The following is a 17,744-nucleotide window of genomic DNA, read 5'->3' as shown; positions in this document are numbered from 1 at the left end:
TTTTCTATTTCGACTGTCAGAACATTCAGAAGAATAGACTCTGTTTACATCATGATTGAAATACCCCAGCTTTGCCCTTTGGCCATAGGGCATTAGGTTGAACCCTAGAACAAAGAGGAAAGGTTAAAGAGGCTGCTAAGGGAGGGAAAAGGACCCAAACTTGAGCATGGAGAGAGTGGGCTAAATTCTGGCCCTGCCCACCTGCAACCCATAGCTGTTCCTTCATGGGTCTGTGCGCAAGAGAAGCTGTAGAACAACTTCCAGGATGTCTGGCTGAAAAGAGGGACTTAGAAATGAGAGCCATGGTCACATCATCAGATATGTGACATATCCCATAGATCCTGCCACCCCCAAGGAAGCTGCCTTTGCCTACAGGTACAGCATAGGGGTTACAGTAAGAACTGTATGCTTGTAAGGTGTGTAAATAACTGCTGGGGGAGCTGGGTTGATGCTGTGTGGGAGTGAGATCCCTATCCTGCCTTGAAACCAGACCTGAAAACTCATTTTACAAACTCCTGTGTTCTAAGCATAGAGCCTCAGTGTAAGGGCGAGGGTAGTCTGTACTGCATACTGACTGAAGAGGCTTGCCAGTGCCTGTTCCTCCTCCTCAGGGGGTGATACTGGATCTCACACTGCTAGGGTGTTGACACTTCCCACTCTCACTCCTTCTGTCTCTTTGGGTAAAATGAAGCAGTGCACTAACCTGCTTCAGAGAGGACCAGCAATAATAGAAAAACTCATATTGAAGTGTTTGAAGGTCAGGATTGCTGCTGGAATATTTTCTAAGATAGGAATATTTTCAGGGCTGGGGATTTAGCTCAGTAGGTGCCACACCTGCCTCACAAGCACAAGGTCCTTAATTCAATCCCTGGTACCAGAAAAAACAAAACAAAAAGAGTATTTTCAAGTTACGTTAGACCTGAGCATTATGGAGAAAATTCCACTTGAACTATACTTATTTGGCGTTATAAGAGTTATACCTGGGCTGAGCTCAAGTTCTTTAATCCCTGAGCAAATGGCTTGCTAAGAAATCAGCAATGTGGCAAGCTTGTTAGAGTGTGTAACCTGTTTAGAGGGATTGCATCATATCCTACAGTTGTAGATGAGATCAGTGTGTTCACACAGACAGACCCAGAGCCCCCTCTGCTTGGAAGCAGGGTCAGTTCCCCGGACTTCCTCAGTGGACCCTGGACATAAGCCAGCTGCACTTGTGGAAAGCATCCTGCAGGTCTGCCCCTTCATGGCTCTAGACTTTTAGTCTACTTTAGCAAGATTCGGACTAAAGTTTCAATATGAAACAATTTTCCTCTACTTTAAAGCTTATTGGAGTACTAAATGATATCATACTCAGTTGTGTCCAGAACGTCAAGATTGAAAAGAAGTTTGAAAACAACCCTTGTACTAAGGACCTCTTCATACCTCTGAGAATGACTTACTTCCCAACATAATGGGGATCATTCTCAGATTTAATGTGGATTTTGAAGACAAGTGAACAAGACAATGCCCTTGAATACCTGAGTCCTTCCTAGTGTCAAGCAGTGATGAGAGCACTGTCATCATGGCCATCCTTGTCATTGTTCTGGTGACATGCAGTGACATACAGTGTGTTTTATAAAATGGTTCAAAAATGACCAGACTCATCTTTCAGCCCATTCATTGGTAACAGCCGGGCTCATCCTCTTAATTTCCGTTATTTTCTCTTCCTTGTTAACAGAATTAGCTACATCCACCTGATGGCGCATTTTCGAATGCATACGCAAATAAAAAACCAGACAGCTGCCCTCATTAGTGGATTCCGTTCCATCATCAAACCCGAGTGGATCCGAATGTTCTCAACTCCTGAGCTGCAGCGTCTCATCTCTGGTGACAACGCTGAGATTGATCTGGACGATTTAAAGTAAGGGGCAGTGAGGAGGGAAGGGTGAAATTCTTAGGCCTCCCAGAAAGCGAGCTGCTCCTTTGCTGGGTTCCTTTTGCAGAGTTACTCCAGGAGCCCCTCACCAAATCTCCTCCTCCACCATGATCTGGCTGGGGTGCTGTGGGGTAAAAACTCAGCCCTTGTCTGCCTGGCAGCTGACTAGTGGAAGCCGGCTTTGAGGCCTGGGGTCTCACTAAAGCTCCAGCAAATGGTGGCATGGTGTTTCAGGTTGGCATCTGCTTCAGAACAGCAGGGGTAGCTTTCAAACTCTCTGTCCATTTACCTTCCAGGAGGATGAGGTCATTTAGGCATGAACTTGTGCCACTGAGAGAAGTTAGTAGTGTTATCCAGGATTGTCCAAGTTGTCTGTGCTACTTGTCTAAGTTACCCTGCCTGCCTGTGTTCACAAGTGCCCATCAGTATGCTGCTGAGCACTTGTCTGGGTCGTTTTCAGGAAGCACACGGTGTACTATGGTGGCTTTCATGGGAGTCACAGAGTCATCATCTGGCTCTGGGATATTCTGGCCTCTGACTTCACACCTGAAGAGCGAGCCATGTTTCTGAAGGTATTTTATGATCTCTGTGTGTGTTCTTGGGTGCATGGTAGTCTCATACATCTAGGAGGCATGTTGATATAATCATTTACACTGGAAAGAGCAGGATTATCAAGAAAGCCTCATCATCAGTATGTCCTCTCCTGCTGACCAGGTAAGCAGGGAGGGCTCAAGGGGTGAGACTGTGCCTGCTGCCTACCCTGTGCTGTGAGACAGGCCCCTGCCTAGCTGGGCATGTGTCCCTGCTGGGCTTGGTACTCCATCCTCTCCTGGCCTATACTGGCCTTGCTAATATTTTTTTTCTTTCTTTCATTATAGAAATAAACCATATTCATTGCCTTAAGAAAGTATAGCTGGGCATAGTGGCACATACCTGGGCTACATGGTGAGTTTGAGGCCAGCCTGCAACATAACGAGACACTGTCTCAAAAAAAAAAAAAAAAAAGGGCTACAAACAAAACTTCAAACAATCCTGTAAACCTAAATATTTCTATAATGTAGAATTTTAGACTACCTATACTGCTACCTACCAGGGACTATCCCTCTACCCTCTTTTCTAATTAGTGCAAAACATGTGTAACACACACACACACATGGTGTCCCAGTAAAGTGTGCACAATTGCTTAGCCGGATGTCATTGTATATTTTTGCAAATGGTTGCTGACATGAACCAGTTCCCTGTTCTGGTGTCCATAAATTTCTGAATATTCCAGATATTCCTCCCAGTGCCACTGCACTGCCTCTTAACAGCTGACCTCAACAAAATGTTAGTATTGTGTAGGACACTGGATAACACACCTACACATCTGTGTGTGTTATGGATGTGTATATTTTTGTAACAATGAAATCATCATTTCACCACCTGCTTTTCTGTTTGACAGTAGATTATGAACACTTTGCCTTGTTCTGGGAATAAATTTAGTGCCTTGAACTATTTTCTGTTAGGCATGTGGGTTTCTTAAACAGAACTGTGTGACCTCTGGTGTCAATGCAGTGTGGCAGTCCACCAGTTGAAGTAGCAGCTGGTCTTTTCCGTGATTGGTCCTTGTGAGGGAGTGCATTCACTTGTGAGGGAAGAGGCCTTCAGCAGTACACCAGACATGAGCTCCAGTCATCCGAGGTCCCCAGGGCCTCGAGGTGGGAGGCAGCTATAATCCTAGAAATTGGTTCTGGGGGAAGCACTCAGGCTTCCCACCAGTGTATTGTCTGCAGCATGGTCTCTGCTGACCTGGAAACCTCACTCTGCTTGTCCTGGGAAGAGGACAGACAGCAGTTCAGTGGTACAATCACCGCCCACAGTTGGCTGTGTCTGTGCCTTCGGATGGCCTGTCACCAAACCCGAACTGCCTCATGTGCTACAGACAGGCCCCAGAGCCAGAGGGATTAAAGCATAGCGCTTGCCTAGGAGTGGAAACGAGCCTGTGGTGCTGTGCAGTGTAGTGATAACAAAGGTCTGGAGGCTTCCCTGCCTGCATCCCTCCTCCTGTCCTGGGAGGTGGGAATGCCTCCCTCCTGAGGCAGCCCCAGGCCACAGCAGGCAGCAGCTAGTTGTGAGCCACCCTGAGCTGGAGGTGCAGATGCTTTGTGTCTGTTTCCTCCTTAGAAGAGGACTAACCCCCAGCCTGGAAGCACAGCATCTGTGTGGTGATTGGAAGAGTCTGTTCACAGAAGCCGCTGCTGCTGCTGCTGCTGTTTTTATAAATAAAACATTTTAGAAGAGGAATATATTTAGTACTCTTTTTTTGTTTTGTTTTGTTTAAATGGCACAGGGGATTGAACCCAGGGCTTGTACACTGAGCTACATCCCCAGCTTTTCTTTTCTCTCCCTCTCTTTTTTTTTTTTATTAAAGACAGAGTCTCACTATGTAGTTCAGACTGGCCTTGAACTCACTGTGTAGCCCAGGCTGGCCTCACACTTGCAGTGCTTCTCTTGCCTGAGCCTCCCAAGCACTGGGATTACAGTGTGCATGACCATGCCCAGCCCTTTTATTTTTCTGCATTTAGATAGGATCTCCCTAAGTTGCCCAGGAGGATTGAACTTGCAGTCCTCCTGCCTCAGCCTCCCAGAGTGCTGGAATTACAGATGTGGGCCACCACATGCAGCTATTTAGTACATTTTTTAAAAAACTTTTTTGAAGCATGACACACAAAACTGTCTTTGCAAGACCTCGGGTATCTCACAACCATTTATAATATTATTTAAATGGTAATATTCTAAAACACAAACTAAATTGGCCACTGAATTTTAGAGCCAGGCTTGGTGTCATAAGTAGCAAGACCCTGGGTCCCCTAGAGAAAAGAGCATTTGGGTTTACTATGGAATTATAGAAAGGGAAGGTTTCTTAGGACATCCCTATGCAAGTTGACCTCTTGAATTTCTAGGTTGGTCCCTGCCTGTGTCCAGACATGAGCTAGCACATTTGAGGAACTTACACAGGTGCCGTCATTTAGAGAGCGCAGTGGTTCCGGGCTGTAGCCAGAAACGTGGCTGGCCCCCCTCAAGACCCACATCTGGTGCCCAGTTTCTCGGTCCAGTCCTCAGCCTCTCTGGCTGCAGAGACCTGGTTCTTCTCCGCATGCTGAGAGCAGAGCCCCTCTTGAAAAGGGGTCTCCAGGACCCCTGTTCACAGAGACAGCTCTGCCAGGAAGCAGGCTGGGGTATTACGGTGAGCATGCCCACCAGCTCCCCTGCATGGCTGGGTATGCTTCGGGCAGGTGAGGTTGCTGGTACAACCCACACCGGGGCTCCCTGCACCAGGCTGTAGCGCCTCGCCTCATAGGCACAGCCTCTCCACCACAGCTTACCTAGTGGGCACTCCCAGTACCTGCCTCCCCTTTGCCAGTGCTGCTGCTGTGTAGTAGCTCCAAGGAAGGCTGTCTGTCACCATCCCACCCTGCAGCTGAACGTGGCACTGCCTCTGGAGACCGCCTCCTGGGAAAGGCACTCTGGTGCCTGGATGAGATCTGCCTTTCCCTAGACGCCACAGTCACATGGTCTCCCATGGCCACCAGTCATCTCTGATGGGCGAGGATTCTGTGTGCATCAGTACAGAGCTGCACCCACAAGGACATGTGCCATGTGTTGTCCACACATCGTGAGCCAGCTGCACCACTCTGTCACCCCTCACTGCGGTGGCTAAGGAAAGGAGAGCACCCATTATAACTGTAGGAGCCCCTCCTGTCCCCTCTGACTCTGCATTGTGTTGCAGTTTGTGACCAGCTGCTCCAGGCCTCCACTCCTGGGATTCGCCTACCTCAAGCCCCCATTCTCCATTCGCTGTGTGGAGGTGTCAGATGATCAGGTAGGTATGCAGTAGGGCCACAGGCAGCTGGCTGGTGTTCCGTGCTCCTGCTTGGTTGTCTTCTGCTGTGCTTACCGTGTGGGGCCCTCAGCAAGACTGGCAGCTGGGCCCTTTGGAGCCACAGTTCTCACAGCATGAGAGCAGCTGGCCCTGCCCTGGCTGCTCTTCCTTTCTCTGTCCTTCCTTGGGAAAGGGGACACTGGTAGGAGTGGTGCCCACTATTTCAGTGGCAGCTGGCCCAGCCAGGTTCCAAGTCTGAGAGGTAGCATGGGAGAAGGTGAGGCTCAGGGTGGACAAATGTAAGCCTGCACCACAGCTGCTCCCCCTGCTACCCGTGCCATCCAGGCACACTGCTTGTCCTAGTCTGTTAAAGGGCAGCATCTTAGGGTGCCCCATGCACTGTGCCCCATGCACCGTGAGCCTGGCCATACCACATGCTCAGATGTGCCCCACCCATGAAGGCCCAGTGCCTTTTGGGTGCACCTCCTTCATTAGGACACTGGATGATCCTCAGCCTCTGTACTTAAGAGAAAGTCAACCATGGACCACAGTACTGGCAAGGCCAGGAGCAAATGTTGGGTTGCATTTAGAAAATTTTTGACACCTAAAGTAGTTTGCTACTGTTCTGTTCTCAACCAGTTGGGTAAGCACTCTGGCTGTGAACCAGAAGGCTGTTTCTGCATTCTGATCTAGCACAAGAGTCCCCATGTGGCCTCACGGAGCAGGGACTGCTCCTCTGTACTCAGGCACTGCATGTACCCAGAGGGCAGCACCCACATTCTGCCTGGTGCCCAGGGGCTGCCCAGCTCCTCTCTCTGCTTTGGCACCTACCCAGCCTCCATACCTGGCACGTCCTGATGCAAGGCTGTGGTGTTGCTTGCAGGACACTGGGGACACCCTGGGCAGCGTCCTCCGGGGCTTCTTCACCATTCGAAAGCGGGAACCAGGTGGCCGTCTGCCCACCTCCTCCACCTGCTTTAATCTGCTCAAGCTGCCCAACTACAGCAAGAAAAGCGTCCTCCGGGAGAAGCTGCGCTATGCCATCAGCATGAACACAGGCTTCGAGCTGTCCTAGCTGCGCTCTGCCCCATCCACGTGCCCTCCAGGGCTCCTTGTGACAGCTTGCCTTGGAGCATGGCCAACATGCCAGGAGACATTGGTGCCCAGACCCTCTCTATAGCCATGAGACCCCCCTGTGGCCTCAAGGACCCTAGATGCACATGGCGGCACTACACAGCCTCCTCCGAGTGATGCTGGTTGGGAGTGTTGATAATAAACTTCCAGGTTCCACCCACACTGGTCCTTTTCTCCCACTTTCCAGTGGCCTAGAGCCCAGGCCTGGCAAATGTAAGAGGCCATTCTTGGATAGTTGGGGCTTTGTGAGCTGTGTGTGAACAACTCCCTGGAACCAAGGGAGCCTAGAGTCATTCCATGGCATGGGTCTGAGTGCAAGAAGCCTGCTACACATGGATCCTCTCCTTCCATTCTGAAAACTCTTCACTCAGGTAAGGCCTCGCCAAGCCTCTATGCACCCAACAAAGTTTCTGCCTCTGTCCCATCCACAGAAGCCTCTTCCCAGGAAGCCAGGCCCATCTGCTGCCCAGAGAGGCCGTGGAGCACCAGAAGTTCAGGGTGCTGCTCCCACTGAGAAGCTGCACGTTCCGTGCTGCAGCCTCCCTTCTGAGCCCTCACTGGCTGATCCTGTCCTATGCATCCACATTGGTGCCCTGGTTCGGGAGAAGAGCTCACTGATTCCAAGGAGCAGCTCCAGTTCTAGCTGCACTGACTGCTACCCAGAGCAGTGACTGCCTTTTTCTCGGCTCATTGCCCTGCTCATCTATTGAGGAAACAAACACTAACTTGAGGTACCTACCCATCTGGACTTCGTGAATCTTGGGGCTTGCTGACTGGCCCTCAGCGCAGAACACCTGGGAGCCCTTTACACTGAGCAGCTCAGGAGGCCGAGGAGACCCACATGTACCCCTCCCTGCCTCTGCATTGGCTTGTGTTTGTTTCCTTTTACTCCTTTTCCCCTTCCAGCCTATTGTGCTTCTCTGTCATCTGTTTTCCCCTTTCATGAAAGCTTTGTCCAGATCCAGGGAATTGAGGCAGGGGCCTTGTTAGTAGTCCTTGGTGACAGCCACCCTCCCCACTTCGTGCACCTCATGTACCCCCACCCAGATTGAAGCCAGAGAACCCGGGAGTGCCTGCTCCCTCCTCCACTCTGTGCCACAGACTTAGGGCTTACAGCCCTCTTCGAAGCCACACCTTCCAGCAAGAGCCTTCCTGTTGGCACCAAAGCAATCAAGAGCAGTCTACCACCCCCATCAGAGGGCTTCAGCTGGATCCAAGCGTGGGCCGGGCCAGAGCCCTTGGGCTTCTGAAAAAGAGTGTGTGATTTACTGTGCTGGAAAGAAGACAAATTTAAAGACAGGAAGTTAATGTTAAGGTGTTTTAGTAACTCCTGCATCTGTGGACTTGCCACATTCTTTAAGCACTTGACTCCTTTAAACGTGTACAACCATGATGTACACAGACTGTACATAGATCCTGAGCCCTGGTAGCTCATGGCCTGCACGAAGACTGATCCCATCTTGATTTTTCTTTCCTGAGGGGGAGCCAGTGAGGACCTGGCGGTGGGGGGGGGGGGGGGTATAAGCACCAATATCAACTTTACCTGTTTCTTTCCTTGACCAGGAGGGGTAGTTTATAATCACAGCAGCTGTGATATTGCACTATCTAAAACACTGAGTCTGTGCTTTTATAGCTGGTGTTCACTGACACCATAATGGCTTTTGATGGCTCTAAAAAGTTGTGAGTTTTTTGTTTTTGTAGATAACTTATGAATTGAGACATGTCAGAGGCTTTATTAAATTTGTACTGAAGCACATGCTGGCTGTGTTCTGCTCTTTGTGTAGCCATGTGCCTGGACAGCTCAGAGTCAGGCGTCCCACAGTGAGGAGAAGACTGTGGCCCACACCTCAGCCTTCCAGCCAGTGAGCAGGGTTGTTACTTGTCACACTTGCTCCCGATTGTGTTGTCAGAGGTAACACATTTCAGAAACATACCCCCACACACAGCCCATCCACTGCCCTCTTCCCAGAGGCCACCGTGACCATAGGTTGGATGTGTATCTTTGCAGTTCCTGTCTTACACAGTAACTTACCAAAGTGTAAATGTTTGGTGGGAAAAAATTCAGATGATTCACACACATATGAAGTAAAATTCTGCAGCTACCCCAGGTGTGCTCAGCTGTTCTGCCAGCCAAAGGTCAAGGGTCGCGCCTTGCCCTCTCCCTGGGACGCTCTTCCTCCTCTGTAGAGCCAGCCCTCTCAGTCTCACAGGGAGCCTGTTTTCCCAACTCCGTCTTGGGTGGCTTTTCCCTCACCAAAGCAGCTCCAACAACCCAGTGGGCTCTCACCACCTCACCTGGCCTGGCACACCTGAGGACTAGAACACGACCCAGGCTGTGAGAGTCAGGAGGCCTCTCCCAGTAGTCCCAGCACTGGTGCCCTGGGGCTTTCTCACTCAGCATTCCTGCTGCTAGTGGACAAATCCTGCAAAGCCCCAAAATGCTCGGGAGCCTCCAGACTAGTGCACACCTGCCTAAAACTAGGGCCTTACTCTGTGACACTTTGGCTTTTCCTTACAAATCATCACTACAAAGAGAAAGTTTATAACAGAAAAACGGTTTTGTTTTGGATCTGCTGATAGGACTTGGGAATGCCTGAGGAGTGTTGTTTTTCAACACGGTTTGAGAAGTACTGGTCTCCAGTGTTGGGAAGCCATGGTCTGTATTTCCTTGGCAAGTAACAGCTGTTGGATAAAAGTGGGTGATCAGGCATTGGCAGGTGGGTTATCTCTAAATTTGGTTAACGTGTAAGTGCAGGGCTATCTTAGGCCTCAGGCATATTACCTGGAAACCTCTTTATTTGGCCAGCGTGGCTTGAAGAATGGTGAAAAATGGTTCATTGAGAATGCTTTTCCATGCCTGCCTCGCAAGCAAAAAGTCCCGAGTTTGATCACCGGTACCAAAAAAAACCAAAAAAACCCAGAATGCTGGGGCTGGGGATTTAGCTCAGTGGTTCCGCTGCCTGCCTTGCAAGTGGAAGGATCCAAGTTCGATCCCGGTACCAAAAAAAAAAAAAAAACAATGCTTTTCCAAAAGGCAGAGCATGATGGGCTCTGGAATTGCAGACAGATGTGCAAAGCCTCCCTGCCCCCCACTTCCTGCCTCTGAGTCCCATGAGCCCAGTCCTGTACCCATTTCTTTATGTGGAAATGGCTCTGGGTGCCTCCATCAGGATGCTGAGAATTTAATCCAGGCACATGTGAGATGCACCAGGCTCACCTCTGGTCTCCGATAGAGCAACCTGAGGGTAGTTCTCTTCCTGCAACTCCCCGCCCTCTGTTAGGATGTCGGGGCTGCCCACAGCCTTGTGCATAGGGCTCTGACCAAGCTCCCAGAGTAACTTCTGCCTGCCACTTCCCACACTCACAGATAGGCACCTACATAACCTCTGGAATTCATCTGGGCTTGAGGGGAAAGGCACATTCCCTCTGCACTGCTGACAAGGAAGCATCCAAGTGGAGCAACCACATGTGCAAAGGGCACTTCAGCCAGAAGGATCTGGGCCAACATCTTTCCAGGCTTGTGTGATCCTAGCCCACTCCACTGTGCCCCCATACCACACACCCCAATGTTAGATTGATGTGGAAGAGGCTGTATCGAGGCTCAGGCCAGACCACAATGCTCCCCAGTCTTCGGGGCTGGAGGTGGGAATGAAATCATTTCCTCATTGCAGTCATCAACCAACATGTGTTAAGAGCAACTGCTTAACAAGTGGAGTCTGATGCACAGCGCAAGCTGAGGACCTAGAGGTCTTAGGAGGACACCAGTGAGAGTAAGGGCTTGGGCAGCCCTGTCACTGTCTCAGCTCTGCCTCCCACTAGCAAGGCCCCTGCTTCTTGGACCTGTAGGCTTCTCTTCTATGGGACAGGAAGAGCAGGGCCCGCCATGCAGTGTTGCTGTGGACAGCAGAGAAATGGCCTGAGAAGCCCCAGTCTGTGCCATCTGGGGGCAGCTAATAACTCGGCCTTCAAGACTCGTTTTATCCCAGGGACCAAATTAACAAGTTCTCTGGAGTTATGTTTTTACAACTCCCCTGACATCAGCAGGAGATCCTGAGGCGCCTCTGCTGGGTTGCATTCAGCTCCAGGTTTATGGGCTCCCCCATGCTACACCCTGAGCTTCCATACATTCCAAGGCAGCATCTCCCTCTCCCAAGGACTAGCAACTGCTTTGTATTTCTTTAAGTGGTACTGGAGATTGAACCCACTGAGCTACATCCCCAGCCCTTTTGAATTTTTAAATTTTGAGACAGGGTCTTGCTGAATCACTAAGTTGCCCAGGCTGGGCTTGAACTTGTGATCCTTCTGCCTCTACCAGCTGCATTTCCTTTGTGCTTTTCTGTGCAGGTGGTCTCAGAGCTGTTGGCAGGGCAGAATGAGATGGGGTCTGGGTCAGCTTATAGACCTTCTACGAAGACAACCAGACTTGGGATGGCACAAGAAACCCCATTGCAGGGGCTGGGGATTTAGCTCAGTGGCACCTCGCCTGCCTTGAAAGCACAAGGTCCTGAGTTTGATCTCTGGTACTGGGGGTGGGAAAAAAACCCCATCAGAGGTTGTGCCACATCCCTCTGATCCCCGAGAAGACTGCAGAGGAAGCAGAAGGCAGAACCCTGTGCCAAAGCTTCTGCCCCTTGGCTGAGCCAGGCTCCAGGTCTGTGGATGCCCCTGCCCTGGATCTGAATGCAGCGTCACCAACAGGCTACCTTCTTTGGGGGCCTCTTTCTAAGGCCGGCTCTTATGGGGCCATGGAGTGGCTGCTGAGGAAAGAAAGCCACCTGTGTGGGTGGTAGATGATTTACAAACCCCCATAAGCTGGAAACGGTGTCCTTGGCCTTTGGGCCACAGATGTGTGAAAGGGAAGCTGTTACAAAAAGTCATTAAGGCCCTGCCAGCACTGTCCCTGAACCAGCCTGCCCAATGCCAGGGGGGAGGCGGGGGAGACCAGTGACGTCACAAGGAGGTTGCACACCCTGAGCTGGTGTGGCTGCAGGGAGTGAGGAGGTGGTGAGCAGGTGCCAAAGCAGCTCTTGAGACACATGCAGGAAGTTCAGAGGCAGGGTCATGGTGGGGATGGCCACCATCTTTGCAACTCCACAGCCCTATATTCCCAGGACCTCCAGAGCCAGGTAGCAGGCCAGGCAGCAAGCCCCCTCAACTCACTTTCTGAGTCACCAAAGGCTCTGGTGGAAGGATTGGCTGGGCTGGAGCCACCTTGTCTTCTAGAGGCCTGATCCTTCTGGGGATTGGAATCCTGACAGCTGTCACTCTGGGATGAGAACTGTCCTGCACAGGGGCCATGATAGTCATGCCCAAATACCTAGGCACACCCAACTCACAGGGAGACCCTGACCCGGGCCCACACTCATGACAGTCGAGTGCTGTACATGGCAAACCATACTTTGAGAAGCAGGGGTGAGGCCCAGCCTTCAGGTGGATAAAATCTTGAACTTGGTATCAAAAGCTTCCTCAGGTTATCTGAGTGACCCCAGGCCTGAGGCTTCTTTCCTCATTAATGCCTTAGTGTAACACCTGCCTGATTACCATACAGATGGTGATGGGTGCCATGTGGGGTCAGGCAGGCAGGGGAGCCCAGCCCGGCCCGGCCACACTACTTTCAGGGACATTGACCACCTTTCCGAGCTCACTCTCCTCATCTGAGACAGGTATAACAAGTCATACCCTAAAATGTGTCTCTAGTCAGGACAGATAACGCAGGGGGTCAAAGAAGCAGTTCACATCCGTGTAAGGAGAAAGAGCTATAAAGGATGTGTCCTTTCCTACACACCTGGGAGAGAGGGCTTCCTCTCTGAAGATGGAGAGACCTGAGGTAGAGGAAGCCAAACAGCAAGACCAAGTGTGGGAAGGTGGTGAACAGTGGGAAATGGAGCACATCCCCTCGGACACAGTGTGAGTGTCACACCCCAACCCCACCCCACCAGTGACTGTCCCACGCCAGGCTCTGTGCTCAGCCCTCTGCACAAACCTTTGCATTTAATCCACCCAGGAACCCTGGGGACTGTGAGTATAGCTGGCCCATTCGATGGATAATGATACAGAGGTTCAGAGAGGTGAATTTTCTTGCATGAGATCACACAGCTGAAGAGCACCACACTTGAGATTCAGCCCTTGGTCTATGTGACTTCACTACCCTGGGAAGGGTCTGCACTGGATGGTGGGGAGTCAGGAGGAGGAGAAAGCCAGTTCCTAAGCTGGGTTTTAGAAGTCAGTGGGGATTCCCCACAGGAGGGAGGCTGAAGCAGAAGCATCATGAATTCAAGCCCTGCCTGGGCAACTTAGTGAGATACACTATCTCTAAATAAATATCTCTAAATAAATAAATGAATATGGTGAGGGATGTAACTCAACCTCAGTACTAAAGAAGAACCAGGAGAGAGGTCATCAGTGGGCACAAACAGGCAGGAATGGGCTCCAGGACAAAAATCCCTTAAGGGAGGCAAGGGAGTCAGAGGTTGGAGTAAAGATGAACTGGGGAGAAACACGGTGACACTTGGCCCACTGGGCAGTTTTGCAGCTCTGGGCTGCCAGGCTTCAGGGTCCATGATCTCTTCCCTAGGGGTCGCTGCCTGGCCCTCGCTGACCTGCTCCTGTCCCACTCAGGATGCTGTCTGGGAAGGGAGCAGCGCCTGTGTGGGGCAGTCAGGGGCTTGACATACAGACTGCTGGGGAGCTTTGTCATCAGCGCAGATGGTGCCAGATGGGCCAGGAATCTGGCAGGTGTCCCAGCCAGGAGCCGGCCCAGGAAGCAAGACTGCCCGGGAGTGCACCCAGCAAAACCATACAGGACCTCTTCTGCTCCAGGGTAGCCTGGGGCTGGGCCTTCAGCCATGTACAATATGACACCATTCCTCCCCCCAGAGCTCACTCTGGTGGAGAAGGAGCTATAACTAACCCAAGGGGGGGAAAATGCAGCATCACATATCCTGATCAAAACCCCCAGTGTCCAGTGCCAACCTGTTGTGATGCCCACTTTGCAGCTGAAAAAAACCAAAGTTCAGAGAGAGTCATCCATTGCCCAGGATCCCAGAGTCAGGAAGGGGCAGAACCAGGGTCGTGAGCCTGATTGGCCACACTACAGAGCCCTGCCTGGGCTGTGTGTGCAGCGAGAGATGCAAAGGGTCCCGATGGAGCAACACCTTGGGGCTGCTGTATCCGGACCCTGCTCATCTGCAGTTTACCCCTGACCTATTTAAGTTCCACTTGTTGCTAGTAGTTCCCACGGGATTTTAGAAGACTTGCTGAGGAGCAGAGCTCTCGTCTCCAAACTCCAGCAAACCAGGGGAGGTAGCAGGACATGGAACAGCAGCAGGCTTCCCAGCCACCAACTGAAAGACAGCTGGATTTGGGGGTGTGCCTGAGCAAAGGGCCGGCCTGCTCTTGTAGCCCCTCCCACCCACCATTTCAAGGCTCACACTCAGTCGAGGGAGGATGCAGGAATGTGTCCCCGACATGCCCCTAGCACATCGCAGTCCCAAGGGGCTGCAGCCCTCTCCTCACCAGCTAAGGCAGAGACCAGGTGAGACAAGACCAGTGTCCCCTGCAGGCCTGGCTCCTTTGCTGTATCTGGGGATGTATTCCATGGTGGGGGGCATGTTTTTCTCTCCATCTCCATCTCTATCTCTGTCTCTATATCTCTATATTTTGCAATACTGGGTGTCTTAGTTATCTTTCTCACTGCTGAGACAAAATACCTGACACCCAAAGGGGAAAAGGTTTACTTGGCTCACAGTTTGTAGAGAGGTTTCAGTCCATAATCGGCTGGCTCCAAGGCAGGGTGCCAGAAGGGCAACAGTTCATGGTGGCAAAAGACAGCAAAAGCAGCAAGAGACCTTAACACCATCTTCCTGCCCCTTTTATCTTATTCAGACTACTTTAGGGCAGTAGCACTCACACCCTTAATCCTAGTGCTCTTAGGCCTACCACTGCACCATGAATCAATCACACACTAGATTCAGCCACCTCTAAAAGAGCCCCACCTCATTCACATGAGGCTTTGGGGGTACATCTGAACACAAGCCACAACACTGGTGACTGAACCCAGGGCCTTTGCACTGAGCTACATCCCCAGTTCATTCCTCTCTCTCTCTCTCTCTCTCTCCTCTCTCTCTCTGAGACAGGGTCTCTCTAGGTTGCTAAGTTTGTCCCAACAGGTGCTCAAAGTCTGAAGCTGAACAGTTGGACACTGCCCACCTCCAAACCACTAGTATGATTATCTTTAATCAGCACCAGTTAGAAACTGAGGCATGGGTATGAAGAGACAGAGGAAATGGTTGGGGCCCCCCATATAGCAATATGCATGGTCCCTGGCACCTTCCGGGCTTCCGGAGCCTCTTCTGCCCCCCAGGGTGGTGGGAAGGATTCAAACTCTGGAATTAGACCAGAATTCAAATCTGCCCTCAGCCACTTCCTCCTCACATGGAACATGTCACTTACCACTCCAACCTTGCCAAATGAGTGGGGGGGAGATCGTTCTTCCCATGGAGGGCTGCTAAGACCATTCCTGGTACATAGTGAGGAACCAGTTACCTCCTCAACCATATGCTTGTCCACGTTTTGTGTGTGTGTGTGTGTGTGTGTGTGTGTGTGTGTGTACACAAGGGCCAATCAAAGTATACAGCAAATGTTTAAATAAAAAGAGACATAGGGAGGTGAGGGGACTTGAGAGGGGAAATGGAATAAAATAAAATTAATACAAAAATAAAATTAGTACAGTAAGACACATTGCCACTAATGTGCCTTCAAAATCCTCCCCCTCACTTCACACACACTTATCCCACCATTCTTGCTACTTTCTGCAGTATTTCTGGAAGTTCTTTTTTGTGAGTGTCCTTACTAGGTATGATCAAAAATATGGGGAATCCTGCTGCCAGGTGCCATCCAAAAGAAAGGCAAGCTTGTGAAAACATTACAGTACATCCTCATCTGCCCTATTCACTGAACCTGGCACCATGAGACATCTGGCTCTTGCCCCAGAGTCAAAATGGCCACAAAGGGCCAGGGATTTAGCTCAGTGGTTCTGCTGCCTGCCTCACAGGCGCAAGGTCCTGAGTTTGATCCCCAGTACCAAAAAAAAAAAATGGCCATGAATTGTAAGAGTTTTGAGTTCATTTGGGACATCGAGGCAGCCATGACAACACAACTAATGACACTCAGGAAAGACTTCCAGAGCTACTTCGGAAAGTGGTAAGAGCAGTGGAGAAGTATCTGAGCGGGATCTATGGAAATGTGTCTTTTACACATTTAAACATTCACCATATTTTTTTGATGACACCGTCATACACATGTATGCAAAGGAGGTCACCCAAGCCAACTGTCAGTTGCGCCCACCTGACCCCCTAATGTAAGTGATGTGTCGCCTAATGATGGGATATGTTCTGAGAAATTTGTCCTCGAAGGCCTGGGTGTGGTCCTGGGTTCTGTCCCCAGTACAGCAAGAAAGTGAGAAGAGGGAAGAGAGAGAGAAAAACCTAAATAGATAGATGTGTCCTTAGACTATTTCATTGTGTGACCATCACAGAGCACACTTGCACAAAGATAGCTATGCCATCACTAGTGATATGATCTTATGAGAACACTGCCATGTATGTGGCCCACCTGACCAAATCATCACTATGCAGAGTGTGGCTGTTACCTTTAGCCACATTCATTCCTCCTTCCTTCTAGGGAAGAGTTATTAAAATATCCAGTCATAGAATGAGCCCTGCTTCTGCCACCATCCAACCACAGCAGAGTCCTCCCCCAAACCCACGACACGAGCCAAATTCCTAGTGTCAGTCCTTACTTACAGCCTCGTCCCAAGGCCCCGTGATTCATCATGGAGTGTGTCTGCTCTAGCAACAAGATTATACATCTGATCTTGTTCAACTACAAGGGGTTTTCTAGTGGTCTCTGGCTGGAGGGCATTGCAAACTCTAAGTCTCAAAATGTGCTCCTCCCCAAACAAGATGCTCCCAACATATACAGCCACCTGGACTGGAGGGGGTGGGAGCAGGAACTGGGTCCCTGCACAGCTGGGAACAGCACCAGGGGACTAAGAGATGAAGCAGCCAAGGGCAGTAGCTGCTGGGACTGCAATGCAAAGCAGACCACGGGATGACAGAGGCTGGGGCGGGAGGGAGGTCACACCATTGTTCATTGACTTAATCTTAAATTTGTGCACTTTAATGCAAAATGTAACTTCAGACACTGAATTATGGTGATGAGCTAGTCAGGGCTGACTAATTAATTAGTCAGATGTATAAGTATTTGGCTCCCAGAGATCTATGCCCCTGATATGTCACCTCAAAGCTCTGAGGAATTTCTCTTCTGCTAGTTAGTTCTCTTGGGGAGCTCTGGGGTGGAAGAGCCATCTTTAGGGTCTGGTTTGGATGGGCCATCTAGGAACCCCATATCCCTCTGAAGTCTTCACACTTTTGAGGCCAGTAAGGGCTTTTGCCTTAGGAATGCAGAAATGTCAGAAGCACACTGCCTGTTACTATGCCTCCCTCTGTGGCCATGTGAAATTACTAATGAATTACCAGACTCTTTTCTCTTGAATCTAGACCCAGCCTTGGCTGCTTCCAGTTGGAACTGTTATCTCTTTCCCCTCCTGGGATAAGCCCTTCCTTGGGGTCAGCCAAAGAGAAGAGAAAGGAGGCTGGATTTTGATACAGAAGGCTGGAGATTGAGTGCTGGTTTTGCCACTTGCTGAGTGTTGCATGTTGAGCTTGTTGCTGTGCCTGTCAGGTGCCACTTCGCTCAGAGAAATGTAGGATGATAATCCAGGATGAAAGCCACATGAGAGAATAAGTCAGAGTGTTCTTTGTCTGCTCTCAAACC

General features: G+C 50.5%; 2 protein-coding genes across 11 annotated transcripts in view; one reads left to right on the top strand and one right to left on the bottom strand.

The window, feature by feature from the left end:
- Ube3b (ubiquitin protein ligase E3B) overlaps window positions 1-8,664 on the top strand; it is a 64,761-nt gene extending 56,097 nt beyond the window's left edge. For 3 of the 9 annotated variants that reach the window (XM_021257308.2, XM_013071712.3, XM_013071711.3), the window contains 4 exons: window positions 1,715-1,897; window positions 2,373-2,484; window positions 5,682-5,774; window positions 7,340-8,664. In XM_021257308.2, coding sequence (XP_021112967.1) covers window positions 1,715-1,897; window positions 2,373-2,484; window positions 5,682-5,774; window positions 7,340-7,579 — 628 coding nt within the window. In that variant the 3' untranslated portion in view covers window positions 7,580-8,664. Of the gene's footprint in view, window positions 1-1,714; window positions 1,898-2,372; window positions 2,485-2,790; window positions 2,858-4,075; window positions 4,196-5,372; window positions 5,552-5,681; window positions 5,776-6,657 lie in introns of those variants that run through there. The other 6 variants (XR_002394467.2, XR_015446182.1, XM_021257307.2 and 3 more) reach the window with 4 other exon arrangements.
- Mmab (metabolism of cobalamin associated B) overlaps window positions 1-17,744 on the bottom strand; it is a 49,661-nt gene that overhangs the window by 13,042 nt on the left and 18,875 nt on the right. For both annotated transcript variants that reach the window (XM_004843613.4, XM_021257306.2), the window contains one exon: window positions 1-17,744. This exon is cut by the window's left edge and continues 13,042 nt beyond it. In XM_004843613.4, coding sequence (XP_004843670.1) covers window positions 17,738-17,744 — 7 coding nt within the window. In that variant the 3' untranslated portion in view covers window positions 1-17,737.

This window comes from Heterocephalus glaber, unplaced genomic scaffold, assembly GCF_053883595.1.
Source record: "Heterocephalus glaber isolate CG9 unplaced genomic scaffold, H.glaber_assembly_v1.0 deba00001687, whole genome shotgun sequence".
Taxonomy (NCBI): Eukaryota; Metazoa; Chordata; class Mammalia; order Rodentia; family Bathyergidae; genus Heterocephalus; species Heterocephalus glaber.
The sequence above is the reverse complement of the archived record's forward strand: the minus strand, read 5'-3'. Positions and strand labels throughout refer to the sequence as shown.